The sequence below is a fragment of the Falco cherrug genome, chromosome 9 (assembly GCF_023634085.1).
Source record: "Falco cherrug isolate bFalChe1 chromosome 9, bFalChe1.pri, whole genome shotgun sequence".
In the NCBI taxonomy this organism is placed as follows: domain Eukaryota; kingdom Metazoa; phylum Chordata; class Aves; order Falconiformes; family Falconidae; genus Falco; species Falco cherrug.
In genome coordinates this window covers 44,238,967-44,262,632 of record NC_073705.1, presented here as the reverse complement: position 1 = coordinate 44,262,632, position 23,666 = coordinate 44,238,967, and the positions used below count along the sequence as shown (strand labels likewise).

Genomic DNA, 23,666 nt, shown 5'->3' with positions numbered 1-23,666 from the left:
TAAAATATTTCAGTGGAGCAGCTGCATAGTCCTGTAGATGATTTTATACAACTGAAACTGCTAGTGAAATGTTTACGTGCATTACTTGTTTTTTCAATTTAGTTTATTTACTGTTGTTATACAGGAATCAATGGGTTTATTTCATTATTTGGACAAATTGAATTTAAGAATAAAAATCAATTTTCCCTACTCTTCCAAGTGCCAGTTACCATTGCTTGTGTCATTAGTAATGACAACGCTTGCACTTGGATTTAAACTCTGCAACCTTTATTCAAAAGTGAGCAGTCTCACAAAAAACAAGCAAAAAAAGTGATGCACGTTGTTTAGGCAGGAATCAACAAAACAGAGGAAGGCTTTGAGATAGAATTCCTTTCATGTCAAACTAATAAAAGGCATTCATTTGCTCAATTAAACAATTGTCCAGGTTCACTCAAGAAGTACCTGTGTTTCAGTACTTGTGTGTTTTAGTATATGAACCAATAGAAAACAGTACACTTCTGTACATAACTGCAAAATGTGCTGAGGTTCTTTGGGAGAAAACAACTGTGGAAATGAAAGAACTTACTTCCAGAGATACTGTTTTTGAACCTCATAACCTGTCGAGGAACAATCAAGATATGCAAGAATCTGGTATGTAAACCTTCTTAAAATATGAAAAAGATAATACTTTTTAGATTTTAAAAACATCTTGAACAATCTAGACAAAGTTTAAAATGGAAATTGTTGTTACAATTTTGTCCATCACAAACTGACAATACTCCATTCAAGAACATTTGATCAAAGCTTTTTATTTTCCAGGTTTCTAAGTTCTGAGAAACATGATCCCCACATGCCCCATCTCACAGAGCTTTCTGAAGTCTACACTGGAAAGAAATGCCTGAAGAACCCATTTAGTTGTAACCGCTACATTCATCATCTGCTCTAACAGCATATAAATTTCACGGGTTTGAGGTAAGAACAATATGGGGAAAGTGGAAGTAAACTCTGAATAGGAGGCAAGCCAAACAAACAGAGCAAACATTACCTGTTTTGTGATGCTGCTGCGACATTTTCCTTGTCTCTGTGAAAGGAGGGGATACAATATGAATAAAGTAAATGCAATTGCCAGTGGTGGTCAAAAAACCCACCAAACCAACCCAGGAAGAAAGAAGATGGGTTGAGGAGAAATGTTTGGTTGCAAAAAGCATCCTAGAGTGGTTGCTCATATAGTTGTGAGAAACCTCTTCAGCTCTCCAAGTGAAATCCAACAAATATGCAAGTTTACTGTATGCTTCTCAGTTGCAAACAACTTTATTTCAATATTAAAGTAAGATGAAGGAAATTAACAGTTATGAATCAGACACTGCATGTATGTATGTAATTTCAGGCATAGTTTTGACTTTAGCAAGTGTCCTCGTAAAAGAAAATTTCAATAATATTCCAACGGAACGTGTTCTGATGCCAACTCCAAGTGGTAAAAATAATCAGACTGGGCAGTCCTCAAGGATCCAATATTTTGAAGTGATAAGCAGCTAAAGGTTTAACAAAGATTCATACAAGATAGATTTTATGTGTCTGGTAGCACTTGAACATTATCTGTCCTAGTAAGTACTAGTTTTCTCAATCTCAGTCAAATTAGGAACAAGTGCAATCATTCCTTCATTGAGGTGAGGAGTAAGTCAGCCTCAATTTCAGTGGTAGAGAATTAGGCTGTTATTCTCTAAACACACATACACGCTTACAAAAATAACTATCAGTTTAAGTGTAAGCAACTGTGTATCTGTGAGAAGCTGACATAGGTATTTTCATGAAGAATAGAATCCTTTAGCCTTAGACTCCTAAGTCTGAAATCCAATTACATTAAGTAATTGAGATAGTCTCAATACTTAGCAATTTAGTGGGTGGTTGCATCCTTTCCTATTTAAGGGATTGCGCTGGAATGTCAACAAGTTTAAAGTTGAAATATGCAAAATGAGAACATGTTTCTTAACTGGAATCTAAAATTACAAACCAGAAAGCAAACGTCCTCATTTACCCAACTGAACCTTCTTTCTGAGAAGTCCTTTGAAAAAAAGGAATAGACGTATTTGTTTATGTGGATTTGTTGAGTTTCAGTCATTGTCTTACACCATGTTTAGAAGGCTATTCTGTAACATTTTCCACTTTATTAGTAGTATTTCATGTATTTCTATCTGTTCTATCTCTGTGTTTATGTATGTACATCACGTATATACATACAGTCACATGTCCTTTCCTTAGTTTACCTCCAATAAAGTTATAAAAACCAGTCCAGTTTACATCAGCAAAGTTTGGACATAGGTGATCTCTACCAATTTTTAAAACCTCTAACTAAAATGTAACCCCTAAAATAGATGAATTGAAGCCTCATTTTCAAACCCAGAAGTAGATCTGAAATGGCCCTCAGATGTGGCTGCATGACTAAGATGTTATGGTGGTCAGAATGGGAGAACCTGTCATGAAAGCAAATACCCTCATAAGATCCACGGGCTCACCACTCTAAAGCAATGAGAAACCAAACACTATCTTTATGGTAACCAAGCCGTGAGTTCACTGGAACATCAAGTATAGGAAAGCCAGGATGAAGCAACGTGGAGGAGAATGGATTAGAAACTGTGTGTGTGGCAGGCAAAGCGTTAGTATACCAAGAGCCATAATCATGCGAGAACGTTAAAAACTACAGTCACAGCCTGGAAAGCATAAAGCACTGTTTATTTCCAGTGTTACTAGATATCCTATGAGAAATTAGTCAAGACCAAAAGGCAGGCAGTTGGGGTCAGGCAGGATAGCGTTAGGCCTCTGTTGTTACTGTCAATCTGATCCAAACTTTTCTGCTCCACTAGCTGCGGCTATACTGAAGAACGCAGAAAAAGGTCACTTGACTTTGAGGTCAGAATTTCACAAAAGCTTGTTCCTTGAGCGTACAAGTATAGGGTAACAGTAATGATGGCAGGGGAGTTGTGCAGGTTAAGCGGGGAGAGAGAAGTATGGTAAACATACTTCCACAGAATAAAGCAAAGGAAAAGGTAGAGAGTAAAGGGAAAGACAAGTTCAAAGGCACACTACTTCATGGTTTTCTTCCAGGAACTATTTCTCTCCCCAGTCAACAGCAGTAATTCCCATTTGGCTAACAGTGAGAAAGGCTCAAGATCAGATGTGTCTCCTCTTGGCAATACTTGCATTTTGAGGAACAGACTATTGGATTTCCAGCCTTTACAATCAAACATGTTTTGCTATCTAAATGCAGAATTAATTTTACTTTTGAGTCAAATACATCCCTCGGGCAGGCTCAGTGAAGTCGATACCTTCACAACATGAAAGAATTTGGCTCACAACATGAGCAGTTTGTATCTCTGTGGCTACACAGGCGGCTCAAATAACTGACAGTAGTGGGTAGTAGTTTTGAGCTGTCTGGGAGAGATTTAATATTAATGGGGTTTTTTTGTCTGCAGCACTTTTAGTCCGCAGCTGAAATAGCTTTTGATAGAAGGGCCTTAGTCGATGACTGTTCTGAGAGAACAGTGCAACTCCCACAGATTTTATTAAATGTTGGACATATTTCTCAAACAAGATTTATGCAATATACTGTCTTCCCAATTATACTGTATATTGTACAATGAAAATTGTGAAATGTTTCCTTATCATAAATATATGCTACATGATATGGTCACAAAGACAGAGTGAATGAAATGGTAGAAATAGTCTTTCCCTCCCACACACTAGCAAGAATTATAGTAGTTTGAGTAACAAAATGTAAAATTAATTTGCAAGCCAAGCTTGTGTGCACTACTGGATTCTAAACAGAGCCTGAAGAAACTTCAGTTTCCAATAAATGAGTCTGTTGAATCTGAACTGTATGTACTGGACACTGGAATACTTTCCCACTCAGTTTCATTTTTAGAAACCAAATCTAAAAGATTCCCAAACAAACTTGTACATGTAACAGGTAACCTCAGATATGGAGCTTGTGCACCTTTCATCTACCTTCTCCTTAGAGGATAAGGGATCTGGACTCTCTCTCCTGAACAGTTCCTCTCTGTTGCATTAAAATGATGCAGAGACAGAATCATTTAATCTGTAATGAAGATCTGCTGACATAAGAAACATTAGGCATCCTGAGAGACCACATGCTCTTTTAACTCGGTCTTTCAGTACTGAAGCAGTAAGTGAATACTATAATTAATTTTTTCTTCATATTCTCATGGAGCAAAACTATTTTTCTTGTTTTACAAATGAAGAACAAAAACTTAACAGAATTGCTTATGGTCAAAAAGAAGGTCCACGGCAGGGCAAAGAACTGAAATAAGTTCTCCTGAATCCCAGCTCAGTATTTAAAAGCTCACCCTCTTTAGTAAGAAATTGTGGACTTTTTAAACAAATTTTACTATTCAGTTTATCAGTGTTTTCCTGTATTGATCATACAATAGTCCTCTATAGAACATGACAAATATATACTGCCTTTTTTCGAAGAGAAAATAGTTGCTAGAACTTACAGATTATTAGGGTCTCTATCTATTGAAATAAATACCACTATTCTAGTACTATATTATGGATTTGCAGGACTTGTTCTTATTAGACTTTTAAAAGCTTTTATCCTAACGTACTTATTCGTACATAAATATTTTTGCCTAAAACTAAAATTTCCTTTTAAGAAGTGTAAGTAAAAAAATTTTTTACAAAAGTTCTTATAGGGTGTCTGGGAGTAAAGCTGTGTGAAAGCTATTTCATAATTGCCTTCCAAACATTTTTGTCTCAAAGGCATGAGATACCAACACTGCTGGAAACTGGACACTGAGCTAGATTAACTGCTGCTCTGATCCAGTGAGGCTATTTCTACCTTTCCGTGTTTGCAGCTGAGAATTTTTCCATGGTCAGATGAATATAAAACTGTCGAGAGCATTTGTCTTCCCCCTCCCTGCCCCGCACCCCCCCTCCCCCCTAGCTACATTTTTGTTGCCTTAACAAAGACACCATAAGACACACAGAGAAATCATAGGCAGTTAACTGAAGAGGACAGAAGACAACTATCATGCTGGTTTAGTTAAAACTTTTAGCTTGGGATCAGAAAAGAGGGGTAGAAGAGCTAGTCTCTCTTTTTCAGCCACTGTAGTTAAGAATGTGAGCAGCCCACGCCAACACGATTGCAACATGTCCTACTAGTATGTCTGCTTTCCAAAACAGGGAAGTATGTTCCTCCCAGAAGGTATCCTGGTTTGTGCAGACAGTGCCACAGAACAGAAAAAGCATTATCATATATTCAGTGGAAGAAAAAACACCAGCAACTCATTCTCAACAAGTAATATGGACTCAATCAAAGCAGCTCACTAAAATCAAAGCAAATACCTCCTACAGATGCATTTTAGTGGCATCTACTGGTTGCTGTTATATTTAACAGTCAATTAATAAATGCAGCTGGAAATACAGCATCATCAGTGTTGCTGAAAGTAAAGAGAACTCTTTTCCAAGGTTTACATAGTGATATTTGGCATGCAAGTATATGTACTCCAATTTATCTTATTGGTAAACACATCACTTTAATAAGAACAATGACCACAAAATTCTCAGTGCGTGGAACGCTTTGAGCTGGGATATATTTCAGATAATTATTCTCTATCTTGGCCTTAAGAGTGCAATTGGATTTATCTGAATGGTTCCCTCCAGCGTTTTATAGCCCCACTGGCACAGTGCAGATACCTGCCACCAGGCACTTGAACACAGGATCAGGACTTTCAGTTTATATATGTGACCGTTACAAACAAAACCAATGCACAACAACTTCAGGTATTGGACACCAGGAGATTATTCCCCTTTTACTGAAGTGTTCTTTCTCATCATGACTTCACTGTTCTTCAGGGAAGCTGAGAGAAGAGCAAGAACACATAGATCTCAATTTTAGCTGGTAGTTTTTTTAAAGCTATTTTGTAGTTTGTGCAGATCAATGATAAGAAAATTCATACTTTCTCTACATGGTATTATCTCAAGTTTGAAGCTGCATCTGAAATGTACTAATGTGTCTTTTCTGTTCGGTTCCTGAACCAAATGAGCAAGTGGCATGAATTAGAGCAGTTGTCATTCTTTCAGAATGTGGATTACATTTTGTTTCATAAACTCTCTTACGGATTTTCTTGCCTTCTCCCTCTCTCATTTGTAATTGTATATCATTCAGGGTCAATTACAACAAATGCTTACATGGAAATGAACTGTTAGGAAGTTATTAGTATTTAGGGTAATTTTGCTGACATTAATGCAATTTAGAAGCAGAATAAAAGGAAGCAGTGCCAGTGCTATGCTATCGGCCAGTTCTCCAGCTCACCCTAAACAAAGCTCTGTGAGCCAGTCTGATGATCCACAGACCACAACTGAGTACCTCTGGCGTGTTGGAAAGCCTGCTACGTGCAAGAACTGCTTTTTTGTTGTGGGACTGAAGGCAATGAAAGGAAGTGGTCAGAGAGAAAGGTAGCATTGTGCACTGGTATCTTGGTTAGCCATCTACGTCAGTAGAAGGATGCATATGAGAATCTTAAAGGTTGCACAGTAGGAAAGAAAGCAATGTTAATTTCTGCCCATGCAAAAGTTTAGTGGACAGGAACATGCAAAAGACTGAGATGGTAAAGACGAGATGTTAAAAATAGGTTGGTACACACTCCACGCTCCCCAAAACTGATCCTTGAGCTTCAACAAGCTCTGTTAGCTTATGCATTACTTTCTCTATGATCTGTTCTGATAAAAGCTTCAACGGTATTTGCTGATTTAATCCAGAGGCCTCACTCCTTCAATTTTATGTGAGTACATTCAGGTGCATACACCATCCCTTACAGTCACAATCTTTGATCAAGTGGTTCTACAGAGAACTGGCTTGCGAACAAATGATTTATGATCTCTCAATTAATTTTCCCCATAGAACTTCCAGGGCTATTTGGGGGAAGAAACACATTATATTTGATCGATTTTCCCTTCTTATTTCACTCAGAATTCCATAGAGACTATTGAGTTAGTTCACTATTCCTAAGGTATTTTTCACTCTTTAGTTGCTAAAAGGTAAGTGGAGATCAAATAGAATATATTAAACTGATACGCTTATTATTCTTTATTGCAGTTATGTTCCTTAAATGAGAAAGCTACCTATAGAAGTCTGCTTTATTTCATGGGCTGTTGTAGAAAAATAAGGTGTATATTTCAAAATGATTTTGGTAATCTGATTAGCGTATAGATAGGAAGTTTTTGACAATTGGGCAGGTCAGCAATGCTAATCATTGGAACTTCTGGCAAACAAAGGAAGGGGATCAAGATTCCTTAGCTTGTCTTGGTGGCATCAGACAGCTTTGATAAGCAGCAGTAGAACAAAGAATGTATTGTGCTTGAGAGCAAATTTTAGTCAATCTATTTTTGTGCATATTGCAGACCATACCAAAATTCTAGCTTTTTAACTTTGCAAACTGAAATCTGTGCAAGTATCCATGTATTTTCTGGTATGTGTAATGATAGTTGCAGTCACTGAAACTCAAGGTAGACACTGCTAAAGAAGCCACAAAATCAGTTTAATCCCCGTGGGAACCTGAATGCACAAGTGAAAGATTGGTGTCGCCTCTTCTGCCCTGAAGAAGACTTCAACAGCTCTGTGATACGCAAGAGTTGGGACTTTTCAAAAGTGATAAAGTAGTCCCTAAAAGAAGTGTTCCTTGCTGCTGAATATATACTCCACACAGTTGTGCATAATGAGAGAGAAACCACAATGAAGAGAAAGCGACCTCTGAATTTATTACATAGGAAAAACGTACTCTCCTTCCCATGCGGGCAGACGTGAAAAGAGGGAGGCGAGGGAAGGAGCCACAGAACCTTTCTCCTTTTTTAATTTTGTCATGCATGGAAGGAAGAGAGGTCAAGTTCTCATGCCTGCTGTTCTGAAGTCACACTCTAGCCATGTCCCATCAGCACGCACCGCATGCAGTCAGTATCCCTGCTGCAAACTAAGCACCATAGGAGGTAAGGAGGAGACCATTTGAGTAGAAGGCAAGGCAGCACTGTTCAGGAAACAGGTTAGTTCAGAACAAACGGTCTTATATCACAGCAGAAAATGAGCATTTCCCTGTGTCATAACCAGACAAGCAGATTTACCTGGAAGGCGTTTTGGTTTTGATTTCCTACTGGCATCAGCTTTGCTGTATCTTCATTAAATGCTTATAACACTATCCTTTACTGGCAATGTTGGGAAGGGCAGGGGGTTAATACCACTATCCACATCCTGCATTTTACTTTATTTTTGGCATGGAGGCTATTTGCCAGACAGTTTTGTCACCAACTATTGTCTTCTGCTCAGCAGAACAGTCATGGTTCAAAATATATTCAGCGTGGGACAGTTACACCTGCCTATCATCAGCACTATTTGAAAGAATTACATGACTCCCGGAGTCTTCAATCAGGAACCTATGTTAAGCCCCTCTGTCTTTAACTGAGACAAATTTTCCCAGGCAAAACAGCAAACTTCTGCAAATGGTCAAGAAACACTGCAAGATGGGGTTGGTCAATCAGAACCGACATACAGTGAGATAAGCCTGGACATATTAAAAATAGGGCATAACCAGGCTGGACTTGAGCTTTTGCCACAGCAAAGCTAGCGGTTTCTTAAAGCTGTTAATGATTTCTTATCCGGCCTAAGTCTGTTAGTCTCGAGCAATGAGATATAGTGTAATGACAAATCCAGTCCAGTTTCTCCACCTTACAGAAAAGGTCTGCCTGCCGCTCAGGACAGAAAAACAAGGCCTCCTAATAGTTATTCAAAGAAAGTTCTGCAACATTAATTTTCTGGGCTTGAAGATCACCATGACAGCATAAAGGCAGATTTTTGAGGAGTAAGAGTTAAGGAATTACTAATTTACATATAAAGAAGAAACTCGATAGAAAAATTTGACTGACAGTTTAACTAACAAAGTCCATCACTTGGGAGATTTTTTGAAAGGGACAGGACTAAGCAGTGGGAATAAGCTGTAGTAAACAATCTAGCCTTAGGGATTAACAACAGCACCTTTACAAAAGGTCTTTGTCATTGCAAAAGTTCCAGAAGTTATCAACTATTGAAGATTTTTTCTTTTTTTTTTTTTTTTTTTTTTTTCCTGTAATTACAGAAATAATTGAAATTCTACAAGCTTGGAGAGTATTTAAATTCCATTTTGTATCCTCCAGGAAAAAAGGATTACAACTATTTCTCTATTTGGTTACATGGTTTATATGCACTGAATTTTTATCATTAACTAAATCCACTGAAGCAGAGCTAAGAAGAAGGGGTTCCTTAATTACATCTCCATTAATTTCATATCTGATCAAACTATGCTTTTCTGATTATTAAAAAAACATTTAAAAATACCTTTAAGTGTAAACATTGAGACATAATCTAGACATTTTCTTTTCCATTATAGTACATGCACTAGGACTATTTGAAACAAACAGTATCAGTGTTATGTTCATAAAACATTAAGGAAACACAATTCCTATTTAAGTGAAAACATTGTAGTATTACTTCTTCAGAAAATCATTTAATTTAGTTGAAAATTAGAACGGGAAGATTTTTTTACTTAGGTATATTTGATGTTTATGAGAAAAAGTTAATTGCCTATTGATATTTTAAATTCTATCAAAATTTCCCATAGGTAAACAAAATCACCTGCTCTGAACCAAAGTTTGATCTTAGCAACATTCAGGAAAAGTTAAAATGTTGCTCTTATTTCATGCGGTTACGTTGATTTTCCACAGGCACTAATTAGAAGGTGCGATCAGGATCTGTTTGTGTTCCCATAAGGAAAATATAAATGAATGTTGTGTATATTAAATGGCATGTTTACTGCATCGCTATGGTACTTATCTAAGAAAAGTGAAATGCATTTTAAAAGGCACTAGCGCTCATGTACTCTTAAATAATACTCAAAAATTACTACTTTTTTAAAAGTATGATAGCTAGATTATTTTTCCTTTAAACACTCCAGTATGTGGTTGGTTCATGTAAAACCCTCCATGAATGGCAGCTTTTTTCTATAACACAGAAGAAGAATGGGAGTTTGAATGAACTTTGTTCTTATATGGATTGCTGATACAAAGCCGAGATGTTTGGAAGCAGCAAAGCGAGTTTCAAGCTATTCTCATGCGCTAATCTCTGATCAGAATTACTGCTACCAGATAGAGGTACCTAATTTGCAGTTTATAGAAGTTAATGAGAAAAAAAAATATTGAGGGCCGTAAGCAGGGCTGCCATAGAGTCAACCTTCCATTGCAGAGACCAGTGTTTTATCAGCAGAAATTTTTGCTTCAGTCAGTACTACGGACTCCTAATGCAGGTTGTTGAGGGCTAATGTCAACTGTTTCGATGGAAACCCCAAACAGTTCCATTTACTTGCGTTTTTTGTTTCATTTAATGATCAGACCATAAACTGGAAAGGGAAGGAACATTGCTCTTGTACTTCAAACGGAAAACAGAAATACTTGGCAGCTACAAAGGTTTGCTACATCTCGACTGACAGCTTAAAAGCAAAGCATAGTTCTAATGTCAAAACAAAATTATCCCATTCTAAGCACCAGCAATGTCTCAGTGCCTGTGCCATGGGCACAATTACTAATTATTGCCAGAGAATGCATATTATTCAAATGGAAGTGCTAAATGGTATTATTAATAGGTTGTCATCTAACATCTATTAATTATGCTTTGCTATCATTCACACCTAATACAATAGTTGTTAATTTCTGTTGTTCTTTCAACTGCTTTGTCAGGTTTATTCTAGTTCAGATAACTTCAAGGTCAGCAATAATTATAGGTAATAGGGGAAAGCTTTTTGACCAAATTTTCTGTTGTGGAAAGAGAAGTTCTACTTCTTTCAGTCAGTTGAAGCAGTTACTGTTTTGAAACAGAATAAAGTACTCTGTAAAACAGGCACATAATTATTTTAGTTTTAAAGTCTTTTATTTCAGATAAAGCATGCTGCTATATACAGAAAAAAATGTGGGTCGAAGCAAGAGCAATACAGAATGGGCAACATATTCCTTAAAACTTACAAGATACTTTTAAAAACTTCAGTGCACCAGTAGTACTATATATTCTTCTCACTCCTAAATCTCCTACAGCAAAATGTAATTTCCTCAAAGATCCTGAGCAACCACAGCTATCTCTAGCTTTCATATAATGATAAATTCAGGTTTCCAACAGAAAACTTACAGCACTGTTTTCAGCAAATGACTGCTATCAGTATAATATATTGAAGAAATACAACTTCACATTGCTAATACCTTATTTCAAGCGGCATCATTCGACTATGCAAACTAAGTATGTTGTACATTTAGCAAAGTCTAGGCCAGACTCAGGCAGTTTTCCTTTTCATCTTTCTTTCTCCTACTTAATTATCTTTACAGCAGTAAAACTCAGTAAAAGTATCATTCCTCTTCCTTCTAAGGAAATACTGTCAATAACTTCCCTCTCATTTTCTCCTGGAATTAAAGTCAAGAAAGCAGAATAATGCTGTTTTCCCGTATACTGCAGTTACATTTGATATAGTAAAGGACAAAAGCTAATCTACTTGATAATGAAGAACAAGAACCGGGTTGTATCATCATTTTTACTTTTGGTGAGAGTGAATGGATAAAAGGCTAACAACAAAGATCTACAGAAGACAGGCACTCGGAGAAAGGCCCTAGAACTAAGCCTTTCCTGTGCGTGACACACTTAGGCTCTAGCTCAGGACAGCAGTTAGTTTTTTACTGTACTTCTCTGTCTTACGTATTTGCCTGCTAAACGTGGGCTTTTAACTTTTAACATTAAGGATTTGCGCTGATAGGCCGTGATGCCAGTTGCGCAATTTGGCAAAGCGTGGGCTGTTACGTTCCGTTTCAAACCTTTCCCTGTGGCATGAAGAAAGAGGAAGAGAGAGAGAGAAAGACAGAGACAGAGAGAGAGACACACAGAGAGAAGAAAGAAAGGAGGGAGAAAGAAAGGGGTTAGGGCCCATGGCTACTACTCCCCTGCCTTATAACTAGGGCAATAGCAATTTATTTGGATTTCTTCCTCAGCTTTTAAATCAGTGCAAAGAAGGCTTGGTGATCCCTTTGGACAAATGTCTGAAAGGTTTTGCAGTTGTTCATTTCTGAGAAGTAACTTGATGTAACTTCATATTCTTTGACTTGTGCTTGGTATTACAGGGCTGCTTTTGCTAGAAATGCAGTTTCATCCCATTGTTTTCCTGCCAGCAGATTCTCTTGGCTTTTCCCTCCCTCACCCCCAACTGAGCAGTCAGTGAAAGTTAGCTCCATACAAGAGCAAAATTAATGCAAATATTTTCCATTCAGTAATACCTAGGTCAGCCTGCATATATATCCTGCTGTCCTTCTTGTAAAAACAATCAGCCACAGTTTCAGCAGTGCTTCTCTACAGCTTTTCTCCGCATAAGTGAGTGTAACTGTTGACATATGCATAAATATTTCTGGTCATTTGTGTCAAAAAGCAGTATGTCATGGGATTTTCAAAGCACAGTCCCACAAAGTATTGGCCACCTCCTGCCAACGCCCCTAGGTACCTCTGACAGCAGAATGGGGCACTTGGGCAAGTTGTAAGCAATGTTTAGTGCCTCTCAGCATGTAATCTTTTCAAGATGTTCTATAGTTTAAACTCAGGTTTTGTAAATAAAGAGGCGAAGGAGGAGCATGTGGGATGAGAACAGAGTCAAGAAGAAGTATATCAAACAGAATGGAAAATAAAATGTTATTTGCAAAATGTATTTTGATTCATTGCAGACAAGGTCATTTCCCCCTCGTTTACACCCAAAACGCAAGGCAACTGTGTTAATGCAGCGGAACTTGAGAGTGAAACCAGCCAAACAGAAATGAACAAACTGGGCTGGTTTTACTCCTCAGGCTGAAGAAAGCACAAAACAATTAACAGAGTAAATGCCAACAAATTTGCTGATATTTCTAAGTCTTCTGTTTCTAATAACACAGTGTCATGCAAGTAACACTCCTAAAGGAGTCTTGACTTACCAAACTGTCTTTCATGCTTTTAAGTAATTAAAAGATATAAAGTATTCCTAGCTGAAATGCTGAAACTTTATGATGGCATTTTTTCAAGTTACATTGGAGCATACTAGCTCATACAGTAGACCCATACAGTGGGTCTTACATGAAATTTAAGAATTCCCTTATTGCTTTGAAGAGATACCGATCCGTTCAAGGAAAAGGTATTCAGAAACCTCTGGCTTGAAATGGATACGACCTTTCTGGAAAATATTCTGTAACAATCATCACAACAGCAACGGAAAGTTTTCACAGCAAGTTATAAGATTATGTGTGCCTTCAAAATAGCAGTAGCACGAGCAAAGGACAGTCATGCAATGCACTCATTAACTGAACGGAATATTCTGCCACCTGAAAATTCCCCAGCTCGGGTTCTGTTCAGTGCATACATCATGAAGTTAGAAGCAGCAATCTAGAAGTGACTATTTTTATGTGAAACAGTGCTGCCAAAAATAAGGTACGTGTGTTTATTTTTTGTTATTATTATTTTTCTCCCCCAAGCATTTGGAAGAAACCTGATCACCATTTCATGCAGTCCTTGCTGACTACACTGAAGAGCTGACACAGAGACAAGAGAAAGCACCAGAGAGAGATTGCTCACAGCATGCCCCAAGACCAAAGTTCCCCACACTGTGAAATCTCTAGCAATGTAAGTTTTGGAACATGAAGGATTTTTCCACAATGCCAGGACAGCATGGGATTAATGCTACACTGAATCTGGCAAGACTCAGGTTCCACAGTTTCATGGAAACCTTTTGCTTTCAGGAGCCTTTTCTTTTCAGGAAGCCTTCCAGTTGATCCCAAACTGTGGGTGTGGAGAAAGCTGTGGTTGTACAGGCTGTCTGGGGTAGATACTCAAGAGGAGTTGCTACTCCATTACTGAGCTGGAAGAATGGAGTTAAAATACGGATCCTGTGCATTTTACAAAATCAAAAGTAGCAGGGGCCTTGCCAAAAGATTAAACAGACGGAGTCCGGTAGGCCTAAAAGAGTAGTACATGATGGAGGCATGCATAACCAGGGCTGTTGCTACCAGATCTGCCGTGGTGTACATGCAATGTCCGAGGTAGGTACCAAGCCACCGAGATGGAGCAAGCATAACCAGTTAAGTAGGAAGGAGACTCCGTTCCTTGCACCAGAGCTCGTGCCAATCGCACTGTACCCATATAACTACCTAGCATATATTTCCTTCCGCCTCTACTAGCAATGAACGCCCTTAAACCTCTTTAGGTAATACAACTGGGCCTAAGTATACTCATAACCGTAACTGTGCCTGTGCAGAAAAAAAAGGGTAAAACGGTGATACCTCAAAACTGCAGAAAATGCACAAAGCACCGTGGATATAGTCATATACTGTAAGTTACACTGAATAGAACATGCAATTTACACATGCTGCTGTGTTACTAAATAATTATTTTCAACATACCTGATACCATGTTAAGTTTCCAATATCTAGTATTTTCCAAAGCCACAGATTACAGCTGGAAAGATTAGTTCTTTAAAACAACGTATTACTTTTAGATGTATGTGGGGGACTGTTAAGTTCAGCACAATGCTTTAAATCCCATCACAATAAGGATTTGGATGTGTGCCTATTACATCAAAACAGATAACGCACAATACATTTAATAAGAATTAGGCTTGCACATTTGAAGGAAGAAATAAATCCCTGCGGGATGTAATGTCAGGCCTGATGTTCAGGCACCTAGCCATGAACTTCAGTGAACTGCAAGGGAAGGTTTATAGCAAACATAAACTGAAAGTATACTTGTATTTTCACAGGGAAAATGACAGACATCTTTCTCACTGATTCAACATTTGTGACTTGCACCGTGATCAAAAAGCTCAGAACCTTTATAGAAGCCACATGGCAGTAAAAAAAGAAAAAGAAAAAGAAAAAGAAAAAGAAAAAGAAAAAGAAAAAGAAAAAGAAAAAGAAAAAGAAAAAGAAAAAGAAAAAGAAAAAGAAAAAGTTGACTGAATATCAAACACATCACAAACCCAGCCAGCGGCTTAGAGTAGCTAACATGATATAGGGATTTGAGGTATGCAAACAGAAAATCAGGCTTGCATGCAGGATGCGCTGCTTCAGCTGCAGGTTTTACAGCTCAGCATAAGAATCTCTACTAAATCTATTTCCTGGCTATGCAGGACAACAGAAGATGATAATAAATCTTTAATTCCTTATTACATCTCTGAACATAGCCACTTATTCAGTGTTTTTGGTAGATCATATGAAACAAATACATCTACCCACTAGCAAAAGCAGTCCTGTGCTTCCATATTCTGCAACTTTGGGTTGTATTTATTCCAAACAAAACATAACCAAATGATTACGGATATGGATGGAAACTACTCCTTTACTGCATCATTTTAGGCGAGTCAAATGTCAATCATAGGGTCATCCAAATAAATTGCTCACAAATTTCAGTGCTATCACAACATGGTATATTTTCATCCAGTTACACAATCGAGTAGTTACACGGGGCTTGGTCTTAGGAACTCATTGCATTCACACACCCAGTGAAGTACACGAGAGTTGCATGTGCAGAGTGCTTTCAGATTTGAACACACACTTCAGGAATTTTGCACTGTCTTTCCTAAAAACATGCTAATTTGTTATCCTTTTCATTCAAATGCCTCTCACTGATAGCATTTTAATTTTAGTGGTTTAAAAGTAAATGCATTAGAATATTTTAAGACAAAAATATAACAATGTATGTTCATGTTAATGCTGTTTTAAAACATTATTTGGTTATCAGTAAGGAGAAAGCCAGATTTTTCACAGGGAGTTGCCTACCTTGACCTCCTCAGGGCTTCCTCATCTGGATCTTGCACTGCAGACAAAAAAACGTTTCAGTTAAAAAAGAAATAAAGAAAGAAATTGGCTTTATGATGAAATTATAAGTTCTTCAGAAACATATCAAAAGCCTATCTAAAGGTGAATTCACGCTGACTTTGCAACAGTAGGTTTTGTAAGAACAGCATGAAGAGGAGCAGTTCCCTCAGGTTAGGAAGAAGGATGCTAGTAGGAAAGTAGCTATTACAAGTACTTTCTTGTTCATTTTTTAGCAATGTTTCACAGCTGTGATTCTGCAGAGAGGGCCTGCTGTTTCATAGGATAGCATAAGAGGCAGCAGCAGATTCATATGAGAAGGAAATACTAAGTATTTCCCCCTGATGTGGGTAGGTCCCTGAACTTCCCTCTCTCTAGATCAGAAACAAGCTCTGAAGTTAGCACCAGGTGGTCAGAAAAACATTTTCATAGGCAATGAGCAACAAAGTTCAAGCTCCCATGACATTCCTGGCAGATCTAGGTTTAGATAACGGAGCTCACAGAACCATAGGTTCAATACAGGTCATGATCTGTGTTTTTTTTTTAACCTCTGGAAGTCACTTCCACAAAAGACTGTTACAAGAGACGTAAGTTGTTTATCTTTTTATCTAATGAATGGACAGCTTTGTACGTCCAGGCTGCTGGAAAATTAAAGATTACACTGTAAGATTTCATTTGTAAGGAAGAAGAACTATGGGCCCCAAGTGCTCTTTTACTGAATAGTCTGTTATACTTTTCTGGTGAGACCCCTGGCAGATCAAAGAATTTCCTTCATAAAGCACAAGGTGAGAGTGAACACTTTGATTTTCTAGTTCCCTCAGGTTACATCCAGGGTTCTCCAACCTTAGCCCTCGCTGACCGTGACTGCAAGCTGGACATGAGTCTTCCTCAAGTATCAGTTGCTAATACTGGGGTAAAAAAATAAAGGCATGAATCTAAAACCAGGATGAGGGGGATGCTTTGTTATTTGACTTACTGTACTCCGTTCCAGTCATCTGGGCAAGGATGCGGAAAGACTTAGACTGCAGATTGGCGGAACGGCGGCTCCAGTCTTCAGTTTCATCTTCAGGCTTGTTCTGAGTTTTAAGCACAGCCTGATACACCGGAGAGGCACTGTCTACGTGAGTGTCTTTAATAGGAAGGGTACTGCAATTCAGAAAGTGAAACGCTGTGAAACAGCACATGGTAACTTTCATCCCAACCTCTCTGGTCTTAGTTTCTCATCCAGAATAACAGCAGTCCAGAACACAACTTTGAAAATACTACTTTTTTAAAAAAATACACAGGTCAATTTTATGTGAATTAAGAATGTTATGGCCCATTCTATCTATGAAATGGTCTGTTATCATTCAAATCAGTGTGAAAATGCTTGGAAATGTCTCTTCACGATTTCTCAGCCAATGCAGCCACAAGCTTATGGTGATTAGAATAATGCTTGGTGATAAAGGAGAGTATGCCAGGAAAAAAACATGTATTTCTCTAAGCATTCTTGTCTTTTTTCTTACAAAACCAGCTTCATGTTGATACTGCTTTACGTTCCATCTTGCTGCAGTTTTGGGCCACTATTTTAAGGTTGCAATTAGAAATAAAAACCATGTTTCATTATAAAAATGATGTGATAGGCTTTTTTAGCTTTTTGTAGAGATGATTATTCTTTGCCAAACTCTGAATCAAACTTTCAGCTGCCGTAACTCTGGATTCATTGTCTACTAAACACGTGAAGCATTAGAAGTCTAGACTTGTACTCGCATACGTATATTGTACCTGAAATCTTTAACAGCAGAATATATCTCAAAGTCTTATGACATCTCTAATCACCTTGCAAAGTGATATATCCTGGAAAAAAACTTCCAATTTTGCACACCTAAGTCAAAGCTATGAAGCTCTGTAGCACAAGTGAGGTAACCTCTCTCTGATTCTCCGATTTACGATGCAAGCTAGAAACAGACTTAGTAACTTGATAGTTCTCCTGCCCCTGTGAAAATAACTTCTGCATAGCATACAGTTAAAATTAAATATTAACAGAGCTGCAGAAATATACACTGAGGGGATGATGTGTGCTTGGAGCAACTTGGCTCCATGACTTCTCTAAATACAAGCTCTATTTTTGAAGCAAGTGATTTATTATAACAGCTTTAACATGCTATTCCATATAGAGCTTTGCACGCAGCATGCTCAGCTTAATGAAAATTGAGAAATGGCTCTGTTAAAAGTTAAGGGCCATCCGGTTCAACTAAGTCACTTCTATAAAGTTCCAGAAGCAGTCACCTGGTGTAAAAGTTGCTTCCCTGGTTCAGGCTCAAAGTTAGTGTTTTCCAAGATACCATTGTGCAGAGAAAATCTGCAGAGAAGGTGGGTTTGTGATTTGAGAGCCTGAGAGGAATCGTGAAAAAGCGAAGCAGCTCTGATACCCTACATGCAGCAGTAACATACGGTGTAATAAAAAATATTACCCATATATCAGTATTTTCCAACTGACACACTCATCTTCTCCAGCACTCTGTAATACACTGTTTTAACGGCTTTGCATCTAACAATAGCATAGAATGTGTTCTTCAAGTAAGACTGGAAGGTGCTCAGAAACATGATGTGTGCTAATTATATATGCTATGGACCCCAAAATGCCCCACCTCTTTAGGTTGGTCTTTTTTTTTAATTAGAGGAGTATTTATATTCCTTGTAACTCCCAGTATATGCAAACTTCTCACTTTCTTGAGGACCCAGCAGGGTACAAAACCCAGTTATTTTTCTTTCATATGTTTCAGAATAATCACCTACGTGATGGAGCATAGCTTAAAAAAAACCTTGACTCTTCAGTTTAAGCCCTGCCACAAAACATAAAAGTTATGTTAAAAAGTCTCTCAGCACAGAAGATACCCTGTAGGAGGCAGCAGCATTTTCCAGCTCCTTTTTTTAGCTCGTGTTCCCTGGATAACTGTCTCTACAATATCTAAACACTAACAGGTATGAAAGGTGTAATGTGGACTTGTTTATTTTGGGAAGGGTGTGCCATCAGCGGCTTCCACTCGTATTGCACTGATGGGCACCAGTGAACAAATAGTGCCCATGTTCTTCCACAGACGGAAGACGGGAGAAAGAAGTCTTCCTCTTCTGGCCCTTCATACACGGCTGACGGGCTTGCTGAGGCAGGGAAGCACCGCAGCGAGTTCTGCTTTCTGCTGACTTCATGCAGAAATAGTCTTCATAAGGAGAAGGGATACTCCGTAACACCCAGTCTCACCGTTCTGCTGCCACCCCTCGCTCCTGGCTACGCTGAAAAGCCCTGGCACTCTGAAGGGTCCAGTTAAAGTTCCCCGAGGTGACCCAGGTTTCAAGTCCCCTTGGTACTGGCTAAGCACCCAGCACCTTGCCCTGCACTACCGCCGCAGGTGACTGCCGGATTTTGGCCAACTGTTTAATTTATATCCCCAGACTTACTTTTTAATTCTGCCAAAGCTTAAAAAACTGCTGTACGCGATAGCAAATTTCACAGCTGCAGACTGCTGTAGAGTGGATAATAAACCAATGGATAGGTAGTACTGCTGAGTTCAACCACGGACTGCTGTAGCAACAGCGGTGTGCAGGTCAGGGACAGTTCAGATTCCTTTGGTTTAACCCTCAAGCTGACATGCTTTGTTCTTACACTATGACAAATCTACAAAAATGCAGTATAAAAGTCTTACGTATAGATATGCCATTAGCTCAAAGGTAGTTAAAAAACACTAGAGGCTGGACCACAAATTTCACAGTAGCAATGTGTGGCATTAATATGACATATTAATATCCTCATTGTAGATGATTAAGGCAGGAAATGGAGCTTGGAGAATTAACCTTCCCTAACAGAGTGAAACACGCTCATGTAAATTGAACAAAATTAATGCAACATACTGGAATATTTCCAGCTCTGTCTTTAATGCAACAGGGCTTTTTCTTTTTAAAAAAATGTAATTATATTGTGGATGAGTAACTAGGACATATAAGCCACTCAGCATGGAAGTGTAAAATAGAGCGTATTGCTGATTATGAGCATTTCATAAACCTAAATGTGACAGTTGATTCTTACAGACAGCCTAAAGATGCACATAACCATGTTAATGGTTGTGTTATACCTCTTCTTAATTTAATTTTTTTCCATCTGGGTGTGTATGTGTAGAAATATCATGCATCTTTAAGCATATTACTTTAAACTAATGTTACTGGAAAAAAATTTCTTCCCGAACGGGTTAGACCTTTTGAGGGTTTTTCATATTATAGCCTAAGGTATTCTAGTAGGATTCAGTAAAAGACTGTCCTCCTTTTTCACATCATCATACAAGTCACACATTATTAAGATTAAAGTAAGCTTTAAAGACAGTCAGACCTCTTTGAATAAGTAGCAATGTGATTTTTTTTTCTTGGAGTTCATTATAAACTACGGTTTACCACGTGAATCACTGCCTGGAGTCATTATTCAGATTTAATTTAAATAGGCAATAAGTAAAACTTAGGAACACTACAGTGTTCTACCCCTGATGTAGACATACAATGAAATATTGTGACTTTGGGTATTAGACTGATTCCAACTAGTATAAAAAAAAAAAAAAAAAAAAGAAGCTCTAAGAGGTAAAAAAACCCTCAACCCAGCAAAGAAACAGTTCATGTAGGCTGGTAAATTATCCAGCCAAGTTGACTTATTGTAGAGGATACACGAGGCTAAGTTTGTGCGATCACATTATTGATTCTGCAACTAAAGCTGTTAGATCTTAATCCTGATAAAGTTGTTGGATTTATGTCTACTGACATGACTTGTAAATTTGGCTAGAACTGCATAATGGAATGTAGAAGAGGTTTGATAGAAATGTGCTTGAAATGTACTAACCACATGGTTTTACTGCAACCGACTCTTGGTTCTTGCTATAGCAAAATCAATTAAAACAAAGAAACATCGAGTGAGAAAAGATATAAAGTCAGGGCATTCAATTTCTTCTACTTTTAATTCCAGCATGAGGTCTGAATAACTGCAGTATATATAAATAAAAAATGTATATGCTTTTCTTTGTGCTTTCCATGGTGATCCAGTACATGTGGGTTATTTTCTAAGTTACAGGAGCCCGGTTCTGATCTCACTGACTTAAGTTAAAACATCACTGATTTCAAATGGTCAAACTATGAAAGGAATTCTTATCTTAAGCCTGTCTATTCTTCATCACCGATAAAAGAAGCAGCAAGCAGTGTTTCCACCTATTGTCTGCCAAAAAGAACCGAAGCCCTTTAGATCTACAGTCTGAGTATGCTTACCATCTTACACACACCTTGTGGCTGCGGGGCTTCTCTCTTAACATAAAATGAAAAGCCCAAAGAAGAGTAATTAAGTGCCGAGACCAAATTATGGGTAGAGAATTGAGACTACATGAATCAGTAGACAAATTGGTTTGCTTTTATATGACAAACTTCTCATACAAATACTTCTGTATTAAGCATAATCTTATCTCAGACTTGATCAGCCATGCAAACTAAAGAACATCCTTGGTTTCTACTGCAAATTAAAGTTCAGAATATCACAGAGGTCAAAGCAACACCTTAAGGAAATGAGTTACAGGTTTAATCAAATGAATATCAGTCAATGGGTACACCATTGTCCTATCTGCACAAACCTTGCCTTTATATCGAGATTAAAAATGCTGTGTTAATTGTAATAGAACAATCTACTGAGAAAACTGCTTAGTCACTAAGTGCTACGAGTTTAAAAAGAAGTTGTTACTAAACAGGCTGTAGCTCACAGCGCAGTAGACGTAGAGAGTCCCTGTACCTGACTGCACGTAGAAATAGAAACACTAGACTCTTCTGGGGCGAGGTGAATGTTAGGCTTGGGACCCACGTTCCAGAACGAAGGAAAAGCTTAAGCAGTAGTTTGTATAGTGAATCTTGCAGAAAAACTTTCATTGCAACATTACAGGGGAGAACACAGCCATGAAGTCTTTCTGCAACGAACAGTGTTCCACTAGAACTGTCTGATGCAAAAGGATTAATGGCCATTATCATCTCATTTCAAAAACACCCATGAGACAGGTGGATTCCATGTTTAAAATGAGAAAGTTAAAACAAAGCTTTTGCTCGTGGTGTTCAACACAACTCTTGCTGCTACTGGTGCAATGGCTCAACAGTCCATGAAAATCAATTTTTAATTTCTTATTTTTTACCTATGTATCCATTCATTCAGCTCTTTCCAGGTTGTATTTGTATACTAATATAACTCATTACCACCTTATGATTTATGATTCAAGCCTCTCTCGTTTTTCAGATTGCTTACTTCACAATTTTACATGTTAAGGCAGATTCCTAAACCCCCTGGAAAGCGTGCTGATCTTCCAGTTCTAGCTGCTCTTTTTGGACTTCTCTCACCCTATCTGGAATTTTCTGGAAAGGGCATTTTCCTCTTCCCACAACACTTTGTGTTTAAATCTCTTCCACAGATGGGAAAAGATGACATTTTCCAGCCCAGCCACCCTGTGATTGGAACTGCATTTGAGAAATTCTTGTAATGTGCAGTTTATAAAATGAAAAGGATCCACATGCTCAGCAGTGAAACTTTATCATCATCTGATCATTTAAATAGGTAACATTTTTAAACATTACTATTTCCATTGTATAATGTTACAGCATTTAGTAAAAAATGCAATATATCATAAAATATCTTGTATAATCCATGCCTATGAAAGATGTGAACCATTATAAAGAACACAGAGATGGAATGAACTTCTTTCATTGTACTTTGCTAATTGGAAATATGAGTCTACTTACACCTGTGGAGATAGACTAAGTCATGGTCAAAACCAGCTAAAGGTATTGTTTGGGATCCATTACTAGGGAGAGTTGCGATGAACAACAGAATAATACTGGTGCAAAAAATTAGTGGGGAAAAAAGAAAATAATTAAAAAAAAAAAAAGAAAAGAAATGGCCAGTAAAAAGGAGCACAAGCAAATACATAAACCATCTATATTTTGAATAAGCCTGCAGCTAACATTTTGAAAGGAAACTATATTAAGGTGTGTCGCTATACCTATTATTTTGGTGTCACAAGAAAAGAAGGTAAGTTCTATTTTGGGTAGAAAGATACCCAATAAGGGAGAAACCTGGCTACATTCATTGCACAGGTAATTCAGTTAAGTCATAACAATTGTGGATAAGTTTATCAGGTAAGAGTACCAGAAATGTTCATTGGAAAAGCAGAATTATTAAAGATCAATGGATTTTGCCATAGTCCAAAGGATATGTACAGGACACATGTTCGGTATGTAAACGAGGGATAGGGGTAAATATATTGCACACTACAAGCTGAAGAATAAATCAGTAGCCAGTACTAAATAAATATTTTGCATTCTTTGTGTTACCAATAAAAATTCTACCTTCCCTTTCCTGTTCTTTCTAACTTATGCCTATAATACTTCTACCTTCCCTTTCCTGTTCTTTCTAACTTATGCCTATAATACTGTGGTTATTACAAAGCATGGTCACCATAAAAAAAAAGAAAAAAAAAAAAGCCATCTAATGTCATATACATAGCACCAAGTATATTTTTGTGGGGTCTATCAGTTCTAGGAAGAATACCAAAAAAGAAATGCTGCATTTTTAACTACTCATTCTTTTAACTTCGAAAAGATGAAGTGCCTTCAAACACTGCCTAGGATTGATTTGTTTTTTTCCACGTGGAAGATACTCCAGAAAAGAGCCCAGGAAGACCTGCCATGTCATGCATGTAGTGACTGTTAGATGTATCATGCAGAGAAAGAGCATTCCACACAAGGAAATAACC

At 37.8% G+C, this 23,666-nt stretch overlaps 1 protein-coding gene and 2 long non-coding RNA genes across 16 annotated transcripts in view; 1 reads left to right on the top strand and 2 right to left on the bottom strand.

Moving 5' to 3' along the window:
- Positions 1-15,827, top strand: part of LOC114018180 (uncharacterized) — a 59,027-nt gene extending 43,200 nt beyond the window's left edge. Inside the window, exons 4-6 of one of the 2 annotated variants that reach the window (XR_008734034.1) lie at positions 799-951; positions 13,540-13,687; positions 14,820-15,827. This is a non-coding gene — a long non-coding RNA (uncharacterized LOC114018180). Of the gene's footprint in view, positions 1-798; positions 952-13,539 lie in introns of both variants that reach the window. The other variant, XR_003563610.2, reaches the window with a different exon arrangement.
- LDB3 (LIM domain binding 3) overlaps positions 1-23,666 on the bottom strand; it is a 128,646-nt gene that overhangs the window by 33,287 nt on the left and 71,693 nt on the right. For 11 of the 13 annotated variants that reach the window (XM_055721473.1, XM_055721475.1, XM_055721476.1 and 8 more), the window contains 3 exons: positions 16,850-17,019; positions 15,838-15,874; positions 1,025-1,060 (listed from right to left, as the gene is read on the bottom strand). In XM_055721473.1, coding sequence (XP_055577448.1) covers positions 1,025-1,060; positions 15,838-15,874; positions 16,850-17,019 — 243 coding nt within the window. Of the gene's footprint in view, positions 1-1,024; positions 1,061-10,871; positions 11,875-15,837; positions 15,875-16,849; positions 17,020-23,666 lie in introns of those variants that run through there. The other 2 variants (XM_055721483.1, XM_055721481.1) reach the window with 2 other exon arrangements.
- Positions 21,268-23,663, bottom strand: LOC114018181 (uncharacterized). Its single transcript, XR_003563612.1, has 2 exons — positions 23,305-23,663; positions 21,268-23,259 (listed from the first exon to the last, which is right to left on the bottom strand). It is a non-coding gene; the product is annotated as an uncharacterized LOC114018181 (long non-coding RNA).